The sequence below is a fragment of the Sparus aurata genome, chromosome 4, assembly GCF_900880675.1.
Source record: "Sparus aurata chromosome 4, fSpaAur1.1, whole genome shotgun sequence".
NCBI lineage: Eukaryota > Metazoa > Chordata > Actinopteri > Spariformes > Sparidae > Sparus > Sparus aurata.
The window spans coordinates 38,788,991-38,807,422 of NC_044190.1; the positions used below are offsets into that span (position 1 = coordinate 38,788,991).

An 18,432-nucleotide genomic window follows, 5' to 3' on the forward strand; every position below is an offset into this window, starting at 1 on the left:
ATTTTGAGTAGATAATGACTGAATTTTAAATTTTGCTGAACTTATCCTTTAAGCTCTTAATTGATATTGATATTGGTGTCTGCCTTAAATATAGTAGCACTGATTTGTGTTGAAAAGTTATAACTAATAGCAGATTTATTTATTGATCAATCAATCAATCAACAACTGTTATGATAATCTACAAGTCATTTCGAATTAATTGTCCGTAACAACTGTCAGCTTCAAGCCTCTCAAACAGACGGTTTGGTCATTGAGCATTATTATTAAATATATTTGGATTTCTGATTATACACACATTGCAATAGTAAAATATTCTGTTATATGGTTACATTGATGTACAATAAATGGTGCATAATCAACACATTTCCTGATAATCTCCCTCTCCCTGGCGGTGTGTCTGTTTCAGTGTACTCTGCCTCAAACCTTCTGGTGCTCTTCAATGACAGCATTCTGCGCAAAGGGCTGAAATGTGCCTTCACTGTGGTGAGGAACCAGATACTACGATTACAGTATTTGTGATTTGGATATTGTGATTTTAATGATATTATGATTAATTGTGCAGCAGGAATGCAAACTTAAAATTCTTCACAAAACAAGATGGCTGTGAGAACATAATCCAGTGTTTTCTATCTTTGAAGAAACCAGCCGCAGTTGTAGAAGAATAACCATAAAGATCCTCAGCGGTAGTTTTCAGTTGAGTGTTATGTTTTCTGCGCTGTAGTCTGACGGTGAACCTGCTGACTCGTGTGTTGTGGTGCGTCCAGTCTCTCTCTCAGCAGAGACTCCTGACGTGGCTCTCTGTGTTGGAGTACGTGGAGGTGTTTCTGGAGATGGGAGCCTGCAAGCTGTGGGGCGACGTCGGCCGCTGGCTGGTGATCGGACTCATTCAGATTATCAAGTATGGATTTATTTTAATGTTTAGAATGGAAATTAAAAATATCAAAGTTTGGAATAATGAGAGAAACCGTGGAATTTCTGTTGGACTGAATTCAGCTTTTTTTGTTTCTCAGTTTGACTTTAAATAAAAATAATCAGTAAATAAACAAAATATGTGTCCAGAAAGGAAAAGGTTTTCCCAGTTTGATGTAGAAGAATTTACCTGATCTGCACCTGAACCACATCCAACACCTGAACTGGATGAACTGGTACACTGACTGTGAGGCAGACCCCGTCAGTGTTGGACCTCACTGATGCTTTTGTGTCTGAATGTTAGTAAATCTCATCAGCAGGTTATAAAATCAATTGATCGATTAGAGTGGAGGCTGTTGGAGCAGTGTACTTAAATACGTTCATATAATAGGGGAGGAACTTTTGAGTGTCCACATACTTTTGGCCATGTAATGTATAAACATCAACATCAATTTTAAATACACAAAAGAGAGTTTCCCAGTTTAAGTGTGCTTTGATATGATTTATTTGAAAAATGTCTTGTTTTTGTGCGATTGGTTCAGAAGTTAATAGAAACTCCACATGTTGTCACATCTGTAAAACTGTGTAATAACCCTTTAAGACTGAGTGAATGATTATAAAGGAAATACATAAATAGCGTTCTAGATATCCCACTGTGACATTTCCTGTCCTCTCTTGTGTCTCTGACAATGTTTTCTTCTCACTTTCATCTTCAGGGCAATTTTTCGCCTCGTTCTTCTTCTCCGGTACAAATCTGGCATCCAGACTTCTCCTCCCATAATCCCCCTCGACAGAGGTGCAGATTTTGCTGGTGAAGGTCAGTTATCCACCTGTAGAGATTCGTCTTAAATGTTTCTCCTTGTTTTTAAATGAGAAAGAGCAAGTTGTTTTTTTTTCCTCTTTTAGCTCGTTGTTTTGGTTTTGTGGCACATTTACTGCTTTAGTTCAATCTCAGTGCTCCTATCCAACTGCCTGGTCGATACTGAGCATGTGCAACAGCATGTGTCAATCCTCAACTTCCATCAGCAGCTCTAGAAACAAAAAGATGTGTCTATTTTCAGAGGATTATTGATTAAGAGATTTTAAAACAAGATGAATGTTGTCTGGGTGTTTTCTGATGAGTTACGATCGGCGGCTTTCTGCTGTTTCTGCTGCTATTCGGCACAAAAATAAACAGAAAGTCAAACTTGTTTCTTGGAAATGTGAAAGGAGTCAAACGTCTGTTTGTGGGTTTATCGCAGGTTTTTATCATGTGCATTGAGAAAGTGATGTATAAGAACTAGATGGGACTGTTTCCCTCCTCTTTTCCACAGATGACGATACCGGGGAGCAGCAGGACGACCCAGCATTTGTGGGCCAGAGGTCTGGACGGGTCATCAGGCCGATGGGCACCAGTAAGACCAGTTAAAACTCTGTTATTGTGATTGTGATTCCTTCAACTCTTCCTTCACCTAAAGGACAGTTGAGTTGTTAATGTTATGAGTGACACATGTGCTTTTCCTTTTCCCCAAAATGTCTGCTATGAAGAATCAAAATTAGGACTTTTTAAAAATGAAAACATACCAGCTGTTCTGTAGATTAACCTAAATATGTTATCATACGGGACTCTGTGGTGTTTCAGCTCCCTCCCTGCAGAGTCGTCTGTGGGGAGCACCGAGTCAGAAGAAGAGCAGGAGAGGATTAAACGGGGAGAAGCTGCACAGCAGACCGACACACCTGAACCTCCAGCAGACCCTCGCTGAGTCTGTGTACATCGGAAAGCCGCTCGTACACTGTATCCTTCACTTACTGTTATTACTGTGTGACACACATATAAGAACATGTAACCTTCTTTAAAGACAAAGTGAATATTACTCCCAGTGGATAAGATCATCTTGTAGTTTGTCCCACTCGAGACGTTTCTATCACACAGTTGTTCCTTGAACAAACCCTCCTGACTTCAGTACTCTGCCTCGCACTCTGTGGGAAACAGTCCTGGAAGCCGTGGCTCGTCTCCGGAGCCCTCGACCTTTCCAGGTAAACAACCTTTGTGAAAGTCATTCACATTCATCTTAAACAGATTATTACACTCACACATTTAAAACGTTTATTTGTATGTAATTATTTTACAAAGAAATCCATGTAGTTCTCTTTGAAAGAAACCCTCCTCCAACAAGATATTTTTTACTTCTTATTCATGAATACGTAAGTGGCAAAGAAAAAACAATGAGATGATTTTTTATTTTATTGGTTTACTTGAAAGCCTCATCTTCTGTTAGGCTTTTAAGGAATAAAACAAATGTTTAAAAATGTGATTTAAAAATAAGTAAAATAATTTCAAATAGTCATTAATTGTGAAACAGAACAGGTTTGATAGACAGATGTACGACCAACAGCTGCTTTGTCTCGTGTCATCTGAGGTGAAACTTTGTTCCTCTGAGTCATTCAGGTCTTGTTTTACTTCAGGATGTCGTCTCATCTTTGTCCCTCAACACAATCACAGCACAAGAAGTTATTTCTGTTATTTGTCCTTCTTCCTTCAGCTTCGCTGTCCTCAGCGAAAGAAAATTTCAGAACAGCTGGGAGAGGTCTGAGATGAAGAGGAGAACCTTCCTCCTGCTGTACTACCTTCTCCGTTCGCCTTTCTATGACAAATACTCAGAGTGAGTATCTCTGGATGTCTTCAAGAATATGTAATCTGTCCTGTCAGGGATGAAACTAACAACTGTTTTATTAACATTTAATCTGCAGAAAATATTTTCCATCGATTGCTTCATTAAAGATATTCAATATATGATAATATAAGTGTTTGGTAGTTTTACTCTGAACTTAAATCATGTTTCTTTATCTCCAGACAAAAGATTCTGTTCCTGCTCAGACTTCTGGCTGATCATATTCCAGGGATCGGCCTTGTGGCTCGTAAGTACTGAAGTCATACTGCGTTTAAAAGCTGCTTAAATTATTTCTATACAACATTAAATATTCATGACTCACAGTGGCCAAAGTTAAAGAGGCAATATGTACGATATGGCACGAATGAAGGAATGAGGTGATGGTCTGAGAGCCGCTGTAGGTTCAGCTGGCTGCTTTTAGCCTAAAAAATCTTAAACTCAATATCAAGAAAGGAAATATTTGTACTCAGGAAATAAAACCTAACATCGTCTGAATTCAAGTTTCTCTCTTTGATTGAATTAAAACAAGCTTAATCTCCTCGTTAACACATCGTGAAACTCACCTCATCCAAACTGGACCTGATCTAAATCAAAGTCAGCAGAACTGTGTTGGTTTGTCTCCAGTCACCTCTGCCTCTGGTTCGGTCCAAATAAATCCTCAGTTCACAGTAACATGAAAATACTCCGGCTCTACACTGGATGTAATTGTAAATCAACCTGAATGTTCCAGTTTCACTTCTGCTCTTCATCGCTCGTTCTATCATATAACAATGGCCCAAATAAAACTGACTGGTAGCAACTTGGTATGAGAGTAAATATTTTATTTTATGAACAGCAAAATAGAATAGAATAGATCACCTCTGTCAGTGTGAACCTGCTCTATATGGTTCATTCAGTTAGATTCTCACAGTTCAGTCATTCAGTTCTAGAACGTTCAGATTTGTGACGAGATCAGCTAAAGAGACGACTCGGTGACATGTCGGTGCTTGTATTGATCCTGTTGTGTTTCTCTGCTCAGGCCCTCTGATGGATTACCTCCCAACCTGGCAGAAGATCTACTTCTACAACTGGGGATAAGACCTGCGCGATGAACTCTGACCTTTGATAATCGCAAATCAACTTAACGGGGCGATGAGAGAGGAACTGTCAGGCCCAGAGACAGAAACACTGACTCGCTATAATTCCCTCAAAGATCTGATAGAATGACGTGGCAACGATTACCACTTCTGACCATCAGCGAGGACCTTCTAATCAACAAAATGTGTTCAGATTTAAAGAAGGTGAATTAATGTATAAAACCAAGACGAGTATGACTTTAATTTCAGTAACCAGGAAACAGATTCTTCTTTTTTGCTTCAGGTTTTATTACCAATCACCAGTTTGACTGATGGTGAAGACAAAGACTCCCTCACATGTCTGAGGCACGTCGGAGAGCTTCATTCTTTGAGTTCATAATTGTATTAAAGGTTTGTGTGATTTACAGCAGGATGTGTGCCAGCAGTGCCATCTTATCAGGAGCATATGCAGTGATGTTTGTTCACTGCAGGGCAGAAATATCTCCAGAGGCACATGAAGGTTGAGCTAAACAAATCTCCACTCCTCACTTCCACCAGCAGGCGCTGAACATCCAGCTGTGAGCTACTGTAACATGATAGATGCTGAGTGTGTTTGTGAACGAGACAAGGAGCAGAACAACACAGATGTTTTCAATCTTTAATAACATACTGAATAAGTTTCTTTTTGTAGCCTACAAATAAATAGTTGACTGTTTCATCCTTTCGGTCCACATGTTTGTTACTTTTTGGAGAGTGTATGATGGGTGGGACATAAACAGGCATGGCCACGCGAGGAAAAATTTGACACCCTTGATCTGTCGAAGAAAATTACAAACCGGTTTCCACACTTCTCATCTACATGTTGTCAAGTCTGCCTGGAACCTAAAGTCCTGCAGGTTGTCAGGTGTCACACCACGATAAATACATCTGATCCTGTCACAGAGGTTCATACTGGATTGATCTTGATGGAAATACTTGCATGCTTCCTGCTCCTGGAATAAAATTTGTCAGCTTAAAAAAAGTTAAAATATTGGAAATCATTTAGTCTCGTCGTCGGTTTGAGGCGACGTGGTTCACAACCTCAAATGTCAGGAATATTTTCCAGCAGCCAACATGTCTGAGAGTGAACAGATAACAATGTAAACTGAAGACGTCCGCCTCCCAAAAGAAAAGGTTCAACTGTGAGAGAACAAAAAGGCAGCAAAACATTAAAGGAACAGTTCACTCAAATGTGAATCAGGTCATCCGGTCATCCTCTCCTCCCTCCATGCTGACGTCAAGTTTCATAGTCCACAACACATTTCTGGAGCTTCACATTAAGCGTTGCAATATTCTCCTAAATAACTGAAGCAGCTGGAGACTTGATTTAAAATGTAAAAGAACAACTGAGAAACATAAATTGGCTCCATGAAGCTCATCCAGTGTAATCCAAGTCTCCAGCTGCTTCAGTTGTTTAGCAGAATGTTGCAACTGTTTTACTGTGAAGCTCCAGAAATGTTCTGGACACTTCACCTGACTTTAAATCGTCAGGAGGGAGGAGATGATGACTGCGTTCACATTTTTGAGTGAACTGCTCCTTTAGGCAGGCTTCAGATTCACACAGCAACACATCGAAGTGAAGCTTCTTTGAAGGTCGTAAAATGGAGATGCATAGTCAAGAAGTATCGTAGTTTTATGAGCTGGGAGTTTGCACGTTCTATCTGACGTCTGTATCCAAACAGACTTATTCTCTGCATACTTTAAATTGCACTCAATGCTGATTTGTTCTGTCAAATATTGTTTGGTTTCATTTAAAATCCAATTACCCTGCGCTGTGTTTTATGCTTCCAAACCAGAGGTATTTGTCTCTATGTGCTCCCTGGATTTAAACATTTAAAAAAAAAAAAATTAGAAAATAAATAACATTAGCAGCTAGGACATCAAATATCTGATGCTCCAGTGATTAAGAATATTTACTTTCACCCAGACAGAAATGTTTAATTCCAAGCTCACAAACCTTCAGAAGTTGTAAAGACAGTTGGCTGTCAGTGCTTTATGTAAATGAATAAAAAAAAAAGAAACTAAACAAACTCTACAGTGAGTGAATCGAACACTGAATGCAAACATGGTGGATTCTTGTTCAAATTAACACTTTAAGTTGAAAATATATCCTGCACGTTTTTTTAATATCACAATAAAACAAAATAAAAGACTTAAGCATGAAGTATTTGATAATATGAATCAAAAAAACAACACTTTGATTTTTACGTAGAAGGAATAAAATATAGTAGAATTAACTCTGATGTCATTTTGAAAATCTAAGACCGAAAAATTCTCGACAGTAAATTACAACATAACTCTCGGTTTAGAAAAGAGTACACCCTTTGATGGTTTCCATTATGAAAATAAAACTCAAGAGTCTGCAAATGAGAATGAGAGAAGAAAATACTGTCTCACTCCTGGAAAAAAGTCTCTAGAGGAGGACGGGCGAGAGTTTCTTTTCCCCATGCAATCCTTCTCTCTCCCTCCCTCCCTCCCTCTCGTCCAATCGACTCTGCCCAAATGCTCGTGTCAGTGAGGAGGCTGGTTGGCTCTACACAGGCGTTAGTTAGTATGTCTTCCACAGGTTGGTGCTAGTTTCTCAGGGCTGATCAGTAGGAGCCGTAGCGATCCTGAGGAAACACGAGCAAAGACAGAAAAATTAGCAAACATCCGTGTGGAGGCTGGAGATGATATCCAGACGCTTCAGGGTGACTGACGTCTCACCTGGATTGTGTTCATGACACCGTTGGCGAGGACGGCCATCTTGCCCGCTACGGTCTTCACTCCTTGTTTGAACTGTGCGATGTCCGGACCGGAGGGGAGCACGCTGTCAAAGCCCGAGGCCCGGCCTGAGAGGAACACAGGAAGCATTGTCCAATTTCATGCATTTCATAATGTTTGTTTTCTGTCACCTGGTGTGAGGGCGAAATATAAAACATGATCGTAATATATGAACCATTTTTTAAACAACAGTTTGATCCGGGACAGAATATATGAAGGGAGTATGATTTGAGTTAATCAACAAATCGTAAGTTTTGTGTCCTATCAACCGGCATCGACATTTTACTAATCATCTTTGAAAAGATCGGGTGTTTTAGAGCAGCTTTCAATCAATCTGAGTTCAATCAAAAACACCTGAATTATATTTGTGTTGGTCAATATTTCTGGCTGATAAACTGGCATCAGTGTTTATGTTGTCGATATCGGCCAATTACGATACATTTCTGATTTTAAAGAACAGGATGCAGAAAATGATGCCTGGACTGATTTAATATTGTTACATTTCAAGTGAAGTTTACTGTTTTAGTTCAATGAAGTCATTCTAGCTTTCGTTACACCGCAAAATATTCTGCCTCCATTACAGATTTTTGTATCACAACTGTTTGCCAACATCATTCGAGGGACAAAAAACGTGTGTCCTGTATATCAGCTGATATAGAGATTCTTTAATCCCTAACATTAAGCATCCACTGCAAAATCTGCACATCAGATGAAAAGATGTTTGTTTTTCAAAACATCTTCTGCCACAGAGCTCCATTAAAAACACATCAGTGAGCGTGACGGTCACTCACAAGCACACCGAATGTGAATGAGTCAGCCAACTAAAAACTACACAAAAATACAAGATGTACGTCTTCACAGGAAGAAATGGGCTTTAGACTCTCACATCAATTGTCACGGTCTCTTCATGACTGTTGTTGACCAATAGAGGATATTAGCAGCACACACATAGACAAAACAAACAGGTTTTACCTTTATCACTGCCGTCCCCGAACAGGTCGGCTGAACTGATGGAGGTGCTGCCAGACATGTTCTCCAGTCTCGTCTTTGCATCGTACTGAGAGAAGATGAAATTAAAGTAAAAATCTGAGTAAGAACACGACACAGTTCTGAAACTTTTATAAAACACACAGCTGCCGGACAGAAGTGGTTCTGGAGCTCAGTTATTTGAAGTTTCTCACCTCTGCGCTGGTCTCGCGACCAAAGAACATGTCCGAAGAGATCGCCTTCGCATTTGCAAACTTCTGTCTGGCCTCGCTCGACTCTGACACCGGAGCCGACACCTCGGCTTTTCTTCTGCTGGGAAGTCTGGATCAAACACGGGACAGCACATCAGAGCTGATCACAGTCCAGTCAACACTGTCGACGTGTCTTAAAGAATAAAAGGCAGAGTGGGTGTAAATACCTCTCTCCAATGGGCTGAATACTAGAGATGGTGACCTCTTCTTTGGGGTCCTCTTTCTCCAGAGCCCAGGAGGTGGTAAAGGAGGCGGTCCCTCCCTCAGTGTCCCACCGGGATCCAAAACTGTCTCCCACTGTGAACGGGTTGTCCTTATATCTAAAACATCCAGTACAACTGATTAATGAGAATGTGGGCAAAGCACAAAATCAAACAGGGTCAACTCATTTATAAAGAAGCAGACAAAAAAAAAAAGCAGGTGTCATACGTACTTTGGGGGTCCAGAGGTGAAACCCGGCTCATCAAACATGTCCAGTTTGGAGCGAGAGGAGGACTTTGCTCCGATGGGAGATTCCTGCTCAATCACCTGCATCTCTGACATCACTGAGTGAGACACGGCGCTGCAACAGGAAACACACACACAGTAATTAAGAGATGAAACAAACATCACACAGATACAGCACACAGTATCTTTTTATTTCTGTTCTGATCTCAGGACAGAAACAACATTAGTGTTGTGACGTTACCTCCTGGAGCCGAAGCCCATGCCCAGTCTCTCGGCCTGCTCTCTCTTCTTGCCTTCCATGTTCTGAATCTTCTTTTCCTCCATCTTCCTGTCGATCTCCAGCTCTTTGTAGGCCAAACGCATCGAGGCCACACTGCAAAATCCAGACCAGTGACGTCAGACCAGAAGTTCAGAAAATTACACTTTTTCTTGTAGCCTCAGTTTGTTTTACCTCTTAATAAAACAGAGTAGAAATTACAAAAACAATTTTTTTTATGGAATTATTTAAACAGCATTTTTTATGGAGACCTGCACTAGTGAAAATAAGAGATAAAATAATATTTCTTTGCTCCTTACATGGACTCCTCAGCTTGTTTCTTCACCTCAGCAGCCTGCTCCTCCCTCATCTTCTCGGCCACCTGCGCCTGTTTCTCCACCTCCGAGAAACTCTTACTGCTCACCTTCTGGGCACCGAGACCTTTCTTTGCTCCGAGCTGCATCAGTGAGAAACGAGGTACACATGTTAGATCCAGCTTAAATATTCCACTCCAAACATGTTGAGTTTGTTGCTCCTTGACTGTAATGTTTGACCCTCATTAGGTTCATTCAACAAAAATGTTCAAAAGATAACGTTCACTTACACAGATATATATTCTTTTAGATCACTTAAATACATCTTTCTGTCTGTGCTGTTTAGCAGTACAACGCTCCCCTTCTCCACACAGGGAGAGCTGACGGTCATCTACTGCAGGTAGACTAGAGATAAGTACCTCATACAACCCCAAATCAAAAGACCACAACTATCACGTTTAGCAGGATGAGGAGCAGCCACAGAGGTCTGGTGAGCTCACTTATTTCTACCTCCACTCCCACAGATTTGTTCTTTAAGTTTCAAACTTATAGTTTCACACTCAAGCTCGTTCAGGAGGCCAAAATACTTTCAGCAACTTGTTCACATGAGCAGTATTTCTCCACAGCACTTGTTATCACACTTTAATGTGTGAAATTGCTGAAGAGGTGAATCCAACTCGTGGAGTTTTTAGTCCAAGTACGACTGCTCCTGAAACACAACATGAGCGGTTTGTTGAAAACATGACTCACCCCTTTCTTGGCAGCCATGGGCTTCTTTTTTCCAATGATGGAGGTCTTTACTTCTGTAACATAAGTGACAATCTGTTAAAAGACTGCAAGACATTCTTATTTTTAAGTCTTCAGTTAGCATTAGAGAAGGAGTTTAACCCTGTCGGCATGACATCAAAGCAAGTAAAAAAACACACCAGCTCTGAAAAACAAGCTGAGATTGCAGAGAAACAGACTGAGAACAAACACGGCTTTAGTCGGCTTTTGTTGTTAATTCACAAACGTGGGCCACAAAACGGAAACACTCATAACACTGATGTTAGTCAGTCAGTTTGCCCTCAGAGGCATTTGTATCGTGAGAGAATTAACACAAAGAGGAATTAAATCTCTCAGACTATTGTGACAAAAACTATAATTAGACTCCTTTAATCTCTTCTGTCAGGGAGACGTTACCTTCTGAGTTGTGACGCCACGCCAAACATGTGAAGTGCTTGCAGCAAAATACAAATCCCATTCAGCTTGACAATGACGGTTCTCTTTTTACACAATAGAGGTGTCTTCAATAATCCTTCTGAGTGAGAATGTTCTTCAGATCACAGCAGGTACTCTACAGAAATAGCACACGACTGTCGTGAGCTCTGCACAGTGAGCTGCATCCATTGCGTGACAAGCAGAGAAGGAGAATGTGAGGCGGCTGATCGGATGTCAATTGAGCAACACAACCATGCGTCTGAGGTGTAAACCAGCCACCGCACACAACAGCTCACACTGATCACCTTTACGTGTCTGTCCTTCTCGTGATGACAGACGCATGGAGTCCTCTACATCACAGGACAAACCAGTGACCACAGTCATGATCAAAACACAGAGGGAGATGAAATTAGGCTACTTAATGCAGTGCAGGCTGGACATGTTAATGTAGAATTCCAGCACTTTTAAACCTGAGCCTTCCGATTACATGTTTGAGGGTTAAATGTACAGAAATTATTCCTTCAGCGAGACGTGTTTGTTAAATAATGAGATGCTTTTTATATCCAGAAATACAAAGAGAGGTCTCACTCTGAGACGTGAGCTGTTGCAGAAGGATGACGGTGGAAACGTGAGTCGGGAGTCGGGCCAAATCCTAATGAGTAGTCAATAAATCAATTATTGGATCAACACAAACTAACTTTTGTGTAGCTTCTTCAGTGGAATCATTTGGTGTTTTTCTCTGTTTAAAATCGTTAAGATGTCCTTTAGTTTTGGTTTTTGCTTTCTCAATTTTTTCTTGAAGCTTTCCTCCCGTTTTTTTTACATTCTTGTTTCTTACATCTTTCGTGAAGCACATTGTTTAAATAATTTTTGTATGAGACATGCCGTGTAATGTAACTTTTATTCTTCAAAAAAATATCACAATAATATAATAATCAGATGAATTGATAATGAAAGTAATGGTCTTCTGAGGACATTTGGAAATGAGATACAAAAACATCTTCATGGGTCCAAAGAGGAACAAAACAACATGCACACTGTTTGCTTCATGAAATTAAAAAGGAGCAACGTGTGCAGATATTTCTTCTGTTATTGTACAGCTAATTACCAGGCTGCATAACTAGAAGATGAGTGTGGGACTCTTAGTTTGTTTGTTTCTGTCATACAAAGTCTTGTTTTACTCAGAGGATAACATCTAACTGGGATATGTTTAGTGGTTACACACAGTGACTGAGAGATAAGACACTATAGAGTAAGACTGGGGACAGTGTGTATCCTCTGAATAAGCACAAACGTCAAACCCGAGCAGGGTAATTGCAGATGACATTGTGGTGGCGTGACGGCAGAGCAGAGAAACGTTTGTGCCTTTCCTCTCAGAGGCTGAATCAAGCTAACAGACTCACCGATGGAAGCTTTCGGTGATGTGCTCAGACCGTCGATGCTCGGTCCGTCCTCTGGTTCTATAAAACATCAGAAGAAAAAATTTCACACAACAAATTATCATCAGGGTAATAAGTGACGTTATAGAAGTGTTGTCACGGGCTTAACTGACTTTCATGTGTAAAACCGTATTCCCTTTTTAATTTGAGTATAATGTGTGAGTTTGTTTTACTGACGGTTTTCATCCTGGATTTTAGCCGTTGAGTTTGTCAGCTGCATGTTGACAGCGGCTCCATTCTGCTCCAGCTCAGAAGGCAGCGCCATGTTCCAGTCATTAGCAGGCTGAAGACATGAAGAAGAGCACAATAATCCATAAAGTCAGGTCCTTTTTTTATGATTCTCTTCGTAGGTCCAGCAGCATTCCTCAACACAAACTCAAAATGAAACATTTTGCACCGGATGTGTCTGAAGGGTAACGGCTTAGTTAGCAATGTGTGAACTTAATGATGTAGAAGACTTTCACTTGCATGCAACACTCCCTCACTCCAGCTGTAGGTTACAATAAATAATAAAGTTTCAGATGTACTGTTATAGTTTCTATTTTATTTGGTATCTTGGTCACAGCTGTTTAATTCAACACAACAGAACTGGTGCGCTCAATAGGAAAGTCTTAGTGTAATGGGTGCCCAATGAAAAATCACTAAATAAAGTTTTCTGCACTGGCAAGTTAGTTAATAATCCTTTCTAATAAAAGCACAGCAGCGGAAAGACATAAATGTCATAGTGACGCTGACGAAGGCCGAGGGCTGAAAAGTTTCTTGCTGCTTTGCATTATTATGTCTTAAACAACTTTATTTCACAACTGTCTGATTATCAAATTAAAGAGGCCCTTATCAATAACATTTGTTTGAATTATGTTTCTACATATTTAAAAAACTGTTTTTATCTGTCAAATATCTAAATTGGCCTTAAATAATCCAGCACTGATAAAATAATGAAAAAGAAAAATACTTCCTTTCCACAAAAAACAGGGAAAAAAACACTTATGTATAATCAGAAAACATTTTCCTCACAGACTGTTTGTGTTGAACTTGGCAGCAGGGCACAATTTTACAAAGAAATATCAAACCTGTGTAAGTTCTGCAAAAAAGTCGGCCTCTTTCTTCTCGGGAGCTGCAGGAGTGCTTCCTGCAGAGGAGTCGAACCAGAGCTGTGACAAAGAGACGAAGAGACGCTCTAATCAGTTCTAATAATTATGTTCCAAGAAGAGGTTTATTGCCGGTGATGTGATCATCATGTACACACTACTCGTGGACTCTGAACCGGATCTGCTAACATAACTGAGACACTGATAATCACTTAGGATAACCACTGTTACGTAACGTGTCTGTGATCCGCAAGACATCGATTCATTTCTGTTATTTTGACTGTGAGTGTTCCAGGGTTAAGCAATGTTTCATTATAATAAATGTGAGTGTGTCCTCTGTAATAATGTGTTATTTTTCCAGTTAGGAGTAATGAAGTCTGGCAGGTTCTTTCAGATTACTTCTGTAATCATCTGAGTTTAAAACAGACAGAAATCACTGAAGAATGAGGAATCTTTAACCGGCGCAGAACACAAGATAAATATGCAGTTTTATGATGTTTGGACACAAAAACAGATGACAAGGCAACAGTACTCAAGCGTTAAGCCTGCTGGACTCCTTCTGACTGCATCAGTAAAATATAAATCTGTCATGATTTAGGCTACATGATATGTTTTACTCCCCAAACAGTTTTCATCTGTCCGATACTCACATCTGTGCCATATTTAGACAGAGCAGCATTAGCTTGCTGCCGAATCTTCTCTCTGTACATCTGGGCTGCACGGCTGTTATACTTGGCGTTAGTGTCATTTGTGGAGCAGCCATGCTGGCGGAAGAATGCCGTCTTCAGACAGAAGGAGAAGGAAGTTATTGAATCACATTGCAGGAATCTACATGGGATATTACTATAGATTCATGAGTGCCACATCCGACTTACCGCGTTGGCATTGCCTCCAACCTGCATACATCTGAGCTGAAACCAGTTCCAGTTGGAGTCTAACTCAGTGGACCTGAAGGGAAAAAGAAGGGAAGTAAATACTCAAGCAAACCTCATCGTGAAAGGACAGGTCACTAAGTGTCTGTGAAGATTTTCATTTATTTACAGTCTGTGGTCAAAAAACTAAAGTATTCACAGAACACATTCCTCCAACCACTGATGGTTTAGATGCACTCACTCACGCTCTTCTCTCAGACCACTCAGCCAAACTGTCACAGATGCACGCACCATGATTACCTTTGACAGCTATGATTACTGTTGTGGAGCTGAAGCCTACCTGATGAAGCTGAGATGCACACCCAGGGAGCGGTGGATGCCAGAGCAGTCGATGCACAAGAACACGCCATATGAGATACTCGCCCAGCTGGGGTTTTTAGCGGCACAATCAAAACATACCTGCACACAAACAGAGCCTCCATTTCATGTAACAACTTTAATGAGATCTCAGTGGCAAACATTAGGGTGCTAATTACACTGTTCTGCAGCATTACAACCACCATGACATGTGATATTTTCTCAATTATCTATACAGTAAATGCCTATCATGACTTCCGAAAGCCCAAGGATACAAATTCAAACACAAGGTTCAACAATAAAGATCGCCGGGGGGCAAGTCAAACACCAAGTAGGGCTCGTAAATGCAGGAACTTTCATGAAGTCTCTGCTCCAACAATTATTGCAATGAAAGGCTGCAGGTACACCTGTCTTAAACTGGACAAAACGCATTCCCTGGTTATGTGCCATCTATGTATGACTCTGCACCTTCCAGTTTAGAAACCACTGCAGCAGACTGTAAGCAATGAGTTGGCAGAACAAATTGTTGATGGCCACAACCATGTGGTAACATCATTAAGCACTGGAAAGACTGAAGGCAGAACCCACAAAACAGAGATGTTCTGAGTCATGCTGGATTTTCAGCTATGACGAAATACTGGTTAGTCTCGAGTAGAGATGGAATGAACAGTAAATATGATTTATTATTGAGTGTTTTCTTAACTGACTGATCATATAAATCACATGTCAAGCAAAATATTATTTTTCAAATGTGAGAATGTTCAGAGAAGGTTGAGTGCTGGCTAACGGCGAGCTGTAATTTTAATTTTTTTCTTTTTTCTTTTACTAATTATACTTTGGTGTGGGTTATATGTGTATCAGAAATATGTGCTGTATGTTGATAGAGTATGGCATTAGTGTTTCTGGGATGTTTACACTATTGTATTTCAATATCTACTGTGTGTTTGTTTATAATTCTGACTACTGACAGCTGTGTATTTTTATTAAGCTGTACATGAAAAAGCCAGAGTATGGGACGAGAGTTAAAGTAACAATAGTTATAAAATCTGTATTGGAGCTATGTATAGTTGCATCATCGCCATTACATAATACTCAAATCAGTAAAATCTGTTTTGGACTGTGTGTCAGGCAAAACAAGACAGTGACATCATGTGACAGTAAGAAACAGGAAATACAACTGATAAACATGAGCAAAGACTAAAACTACCCAATATATAACCAACTATTTTGAAAATGAATTAATGATGATAATGAGTCAATCTTAAATCTAAATTGCCAAGTTATTATTTTTTTTGCAGCTTCTCAATTTGCTGCTTTTCACTTGTAGATCTAACTATTACTGTTAGTCAGGCAATACGAGACATTGACAAGTTCTCAACTTGGACTCACTGGCGATTTTTCAATGTCATGTTTTGTTTTTACATTTCAGAGATGAAACAAATAACAGATTACACTGGAAACTTATAAACTGACATATCACTGAAGTCAGTTTCAGCCCTTGTCATCTGTAAGGAAAACAGATACTGAAAAGGGGAACAGGTGATTGACTCTATAGATCCAGGTTTAATCTTTAAGATGAAAACAATAATGAGAAACAAGAGATGCCAGTCTGATTCACATTTGCTGAACCATACATCCTGGTCTAGCATAGCCACAGGACTACAGTGTGACAATCATATAACATACGCTTGTATTGAAGCTAGCTCAGTTTCAAGTGTTAATGAATATAAAAGTGAGCATGTGGCTGTGACAGGCAAGCTGCCATACATAACATAAGCTGTTACTGTACATTAGACACTGCTAGCTTTAGCGACATATGGTTCAATACTGTCCAACGTTACGACTTCAAATGTGTAACGTCTTTACTAAACTGCGTGCCTCATCTTAATACATATTAGGTTCAGTTAGGTTTATAGATTAACATATTTTCCTTTCATTTCCAAAACGTAACGTAACCTACGTGCTTAGTTTCATCAGCGAACACAAAATGTATACGTGGCCTTTATGTTTGACTGCTTTACCGGTAAGCTAGCCGCCGTTAGCTTCTCTCTGCGGTCTGACCGTGGGCCTAGCTAGCTACGAGCTAGAAAACAGTTAGCCAAGAAGCTAACCGCTTCCGACCCGAATAGACGAGGCTAACCGACGAACTGCCAACACGAACCGAGCCGACAGAAAGACACACGAACCGTGGCCTGTCGTCACTTTACCTTGTTTGTTGGGATAGATCTCAGTCTTTTGAAAATCGTGAGGATTTCAGTCTTATTTGGTTCCGTAGCCATCTTGCCACTGTGACAATTTCCATAAACTGACGTCAGTACGGGTCGCCGTGTGGCTCAAATCTAACGAAGGCTATAATGTCCTTGATCGTCCCTGTTTACACACAGAAACTAAAACAATTTATTGAATAAATAAAAACATCAACATAAAAAAACTTTAAAGTGTAATAAGCCTTCGAATAATGTTTTACACTTCTTCTCAATTTCCCCTCTCATCCAATCACATTTATTTATCCAGCAGTTACCTGCTCTGCTCAACCAATCAGCGTTAAGCACTTAATGGGTTCAGAAAGCAAGATTAGTGAAGTTGGTCTGAAGGACTATTTTATCTTTACAAGAGGCTTTATAGATTTGTCTTATTTACAGTTATAATGTTAGCAAAATGCAACTAAATTGTGACTTTCATCATGAAATATCTTACTTCTTACAGTTTTGATATGGAATTATAATAATCAGATTAGGATTTGGTATAAACACAAATCAAACAATCAGTCTTCATTTATATAGCATCGCTTCACAACAGAAGAAATCTCATGACACTTTCCAAACTGAGCAGGTCTAGACCTTCCTCTTTGATAAATGTATTTAAATCTTGTTCCAAAACAACATTACAGTGGTGGATTAATCATTAATCAGAGATTTATTTATTTATTTATTTATTTACTGAGGAGGAGCTTTCTTGCAAATTACTCTTCAGTACCTCCTGCTGGTTCACAAAGGTTTTGGTTTGTCTCTTTTATCCCAGTGTACATTAATCTACCTTTTTTTAAAATTTATTTATGTATTCATTCACATCCCTGTTGTTGGCTCTCACCTAATCATTATCTAACAAACACAATTAGAAAGGTGTCTTTTATTAATGCATTACACATAAAATGTATTATTTTCTAAAAATCTCCTTAAACAATTATTTTTTGTCTGGTTTGTAATAACTTTTGTGCTTTTTCCAGCAGCCATATGTGTAAACGTTTTTCTTAGATGATGACAAAAATGTGAGACCTCAGCTGTATATTTTCAATATTGTCATTTACATGAATGCATTTATGGGTAAATTTATGGGTTAAATTTGCAAAGAAGGACATTCAAAAATTCAGACACTCTGCATCATGAGGACTGCGTAGGACTGCAGGTTCAGTAACATCCAGGTGACATGAGCCCACAGCCTGCAGCTGCCATTATAATTCAGATTGCAAATACGACTGTTATATGTGATTATTTTCTAATTGCGCCCAGCCTGCATCAAAGTAATGGAAGGAGCATAAAGACACAAATACAGAAATCTATCTTGTCAAAATAAGCAAAACTGTTCAGACTTTGGCTGAAAACAATGAGCCTCATCTGTCAAATCAAAATAAAGACAAAAAAAACAAAAAACAGATTCACAGAGCCTTAAATCTAAACATTTCAATAACTAGAACAATTTTCCTCAAGTTAATTAATAATCATAGCTTTGGTTACTCAGTGGTTTAAAGATTTCACACAAAAAACTAATAAACACATAAAATATGACACATAAAACCACAGGTAA

General features: G+C 39.5%; 2 protein-coding genes across 3 annotated transcripts in view; one reads left to right on the top strand and one right to left on the bottom strand.

Moving 5' to 3' along the window:
* pex16 (peroxisomal biogenesis factor 16) overlaps positions 1-5,330 on the top strand; it is a 7,167-nt gene extending 1,837 nt beyond the window's left edge. Inside the window, exons 3-11 of the mRNA XM_030413432.1 lie at positions 407-483; positions 765-898; positions 1,626-1,726; positions 2,223-2,303; positions 2,531-2,683; positions 2,853-2,925; positions 3,432-3,551; positions 3,743-3,807; positions 4,579-5,330. Of these exons, the coding sequence (XP_030269292.1) occupies positions 407-483; positions 765-898; positions 1,626-1,726; positions 2,223-2,303; positions 2,531-2,683; positions 2,853-2,925; positions 3,432-3,551; positions 3,743-3,807; positions 4,579-4,637 (863 nt within the window). The 3' untranslated portion in view covers positions 4,638-5,330. The remainder of the gene's footprint in view (positions 1-406; positions 484-764; positions 899-1,625; positions 1,727-2,222; positions 2,304-2,530; positions 2,684-2,852; positions 2,926-3,431; positions 3,552-3,742; positions 3,808-4,578) is intronic.
* On the bottom strand, positions 5,260-16,974 carry arfgap2 (ADP-ribosylation factor GTPase activating protein 2). Of its 2 annotated transcripts, XM_030413430.1 has the most exons (17): positions 16,836-16,974; positions 14,612-14,730; positions 14,275-14,347; positions 14,050-14,181; positions 13,382-13,462; positions 12,489-12,594; positions 12,276-12,332; positions 11,178-11,222; positions 10,423-10,475; positions 9,679-9,815; positions 9,344-9,475; positions 9,089-9,217; positions 8,823-8,975; positions 8,599-8,725; positions 8,390-8,474; positions 7,361-7,485; positions 5,260-7,266 (listed from the first exon to the last, which is right to left on the bottom strand). In XM_030413430.1, exons 1-17 carry the CDS (start codon positions 16,905-16,907, stop codon positions 7,246-7,248), a joined length of 1,647 nt encoding a protein of 548 aa, XP_030269290.1. In that variant the 5' UTR covers positions 16,908-16,974; the 3' UTR covers positions 5,260-7,245. The 2 variants fall into 2 exon arrangements, with proteins under 2 accessions (XP_030269290.1, XP_030269291.1); XM_030413431.1 differs by lacking the exon at positions 11,178-11,222.
* Between the last annotated feature and the right edge of the window lie 1,458 nt (positions 16,975-18,432).

Coding starts and splice junctions, on each gene's coding strand:
- arfgap2 (XM_030413430.1), bottom strand. CDS start 16,907: ATGGCTACGGAACCAAATAAGACTGAAATCCTCACGATTTTCAAAAGA. Junction 12,333..12,488: donor TAAAATCCAGGATGAAAACC/GTCAGTAAAACA, acceptor GATGTTTTATAG/AACCAGAGGACGGACCGAGC. Junction 9,816..10,422: donor CCATGGCTGCCAAGAAAGGG/GTGAGTCATGTT, acceptor TCACTGATGCAG/CTCGGAGCAAAGAAAGGTCT.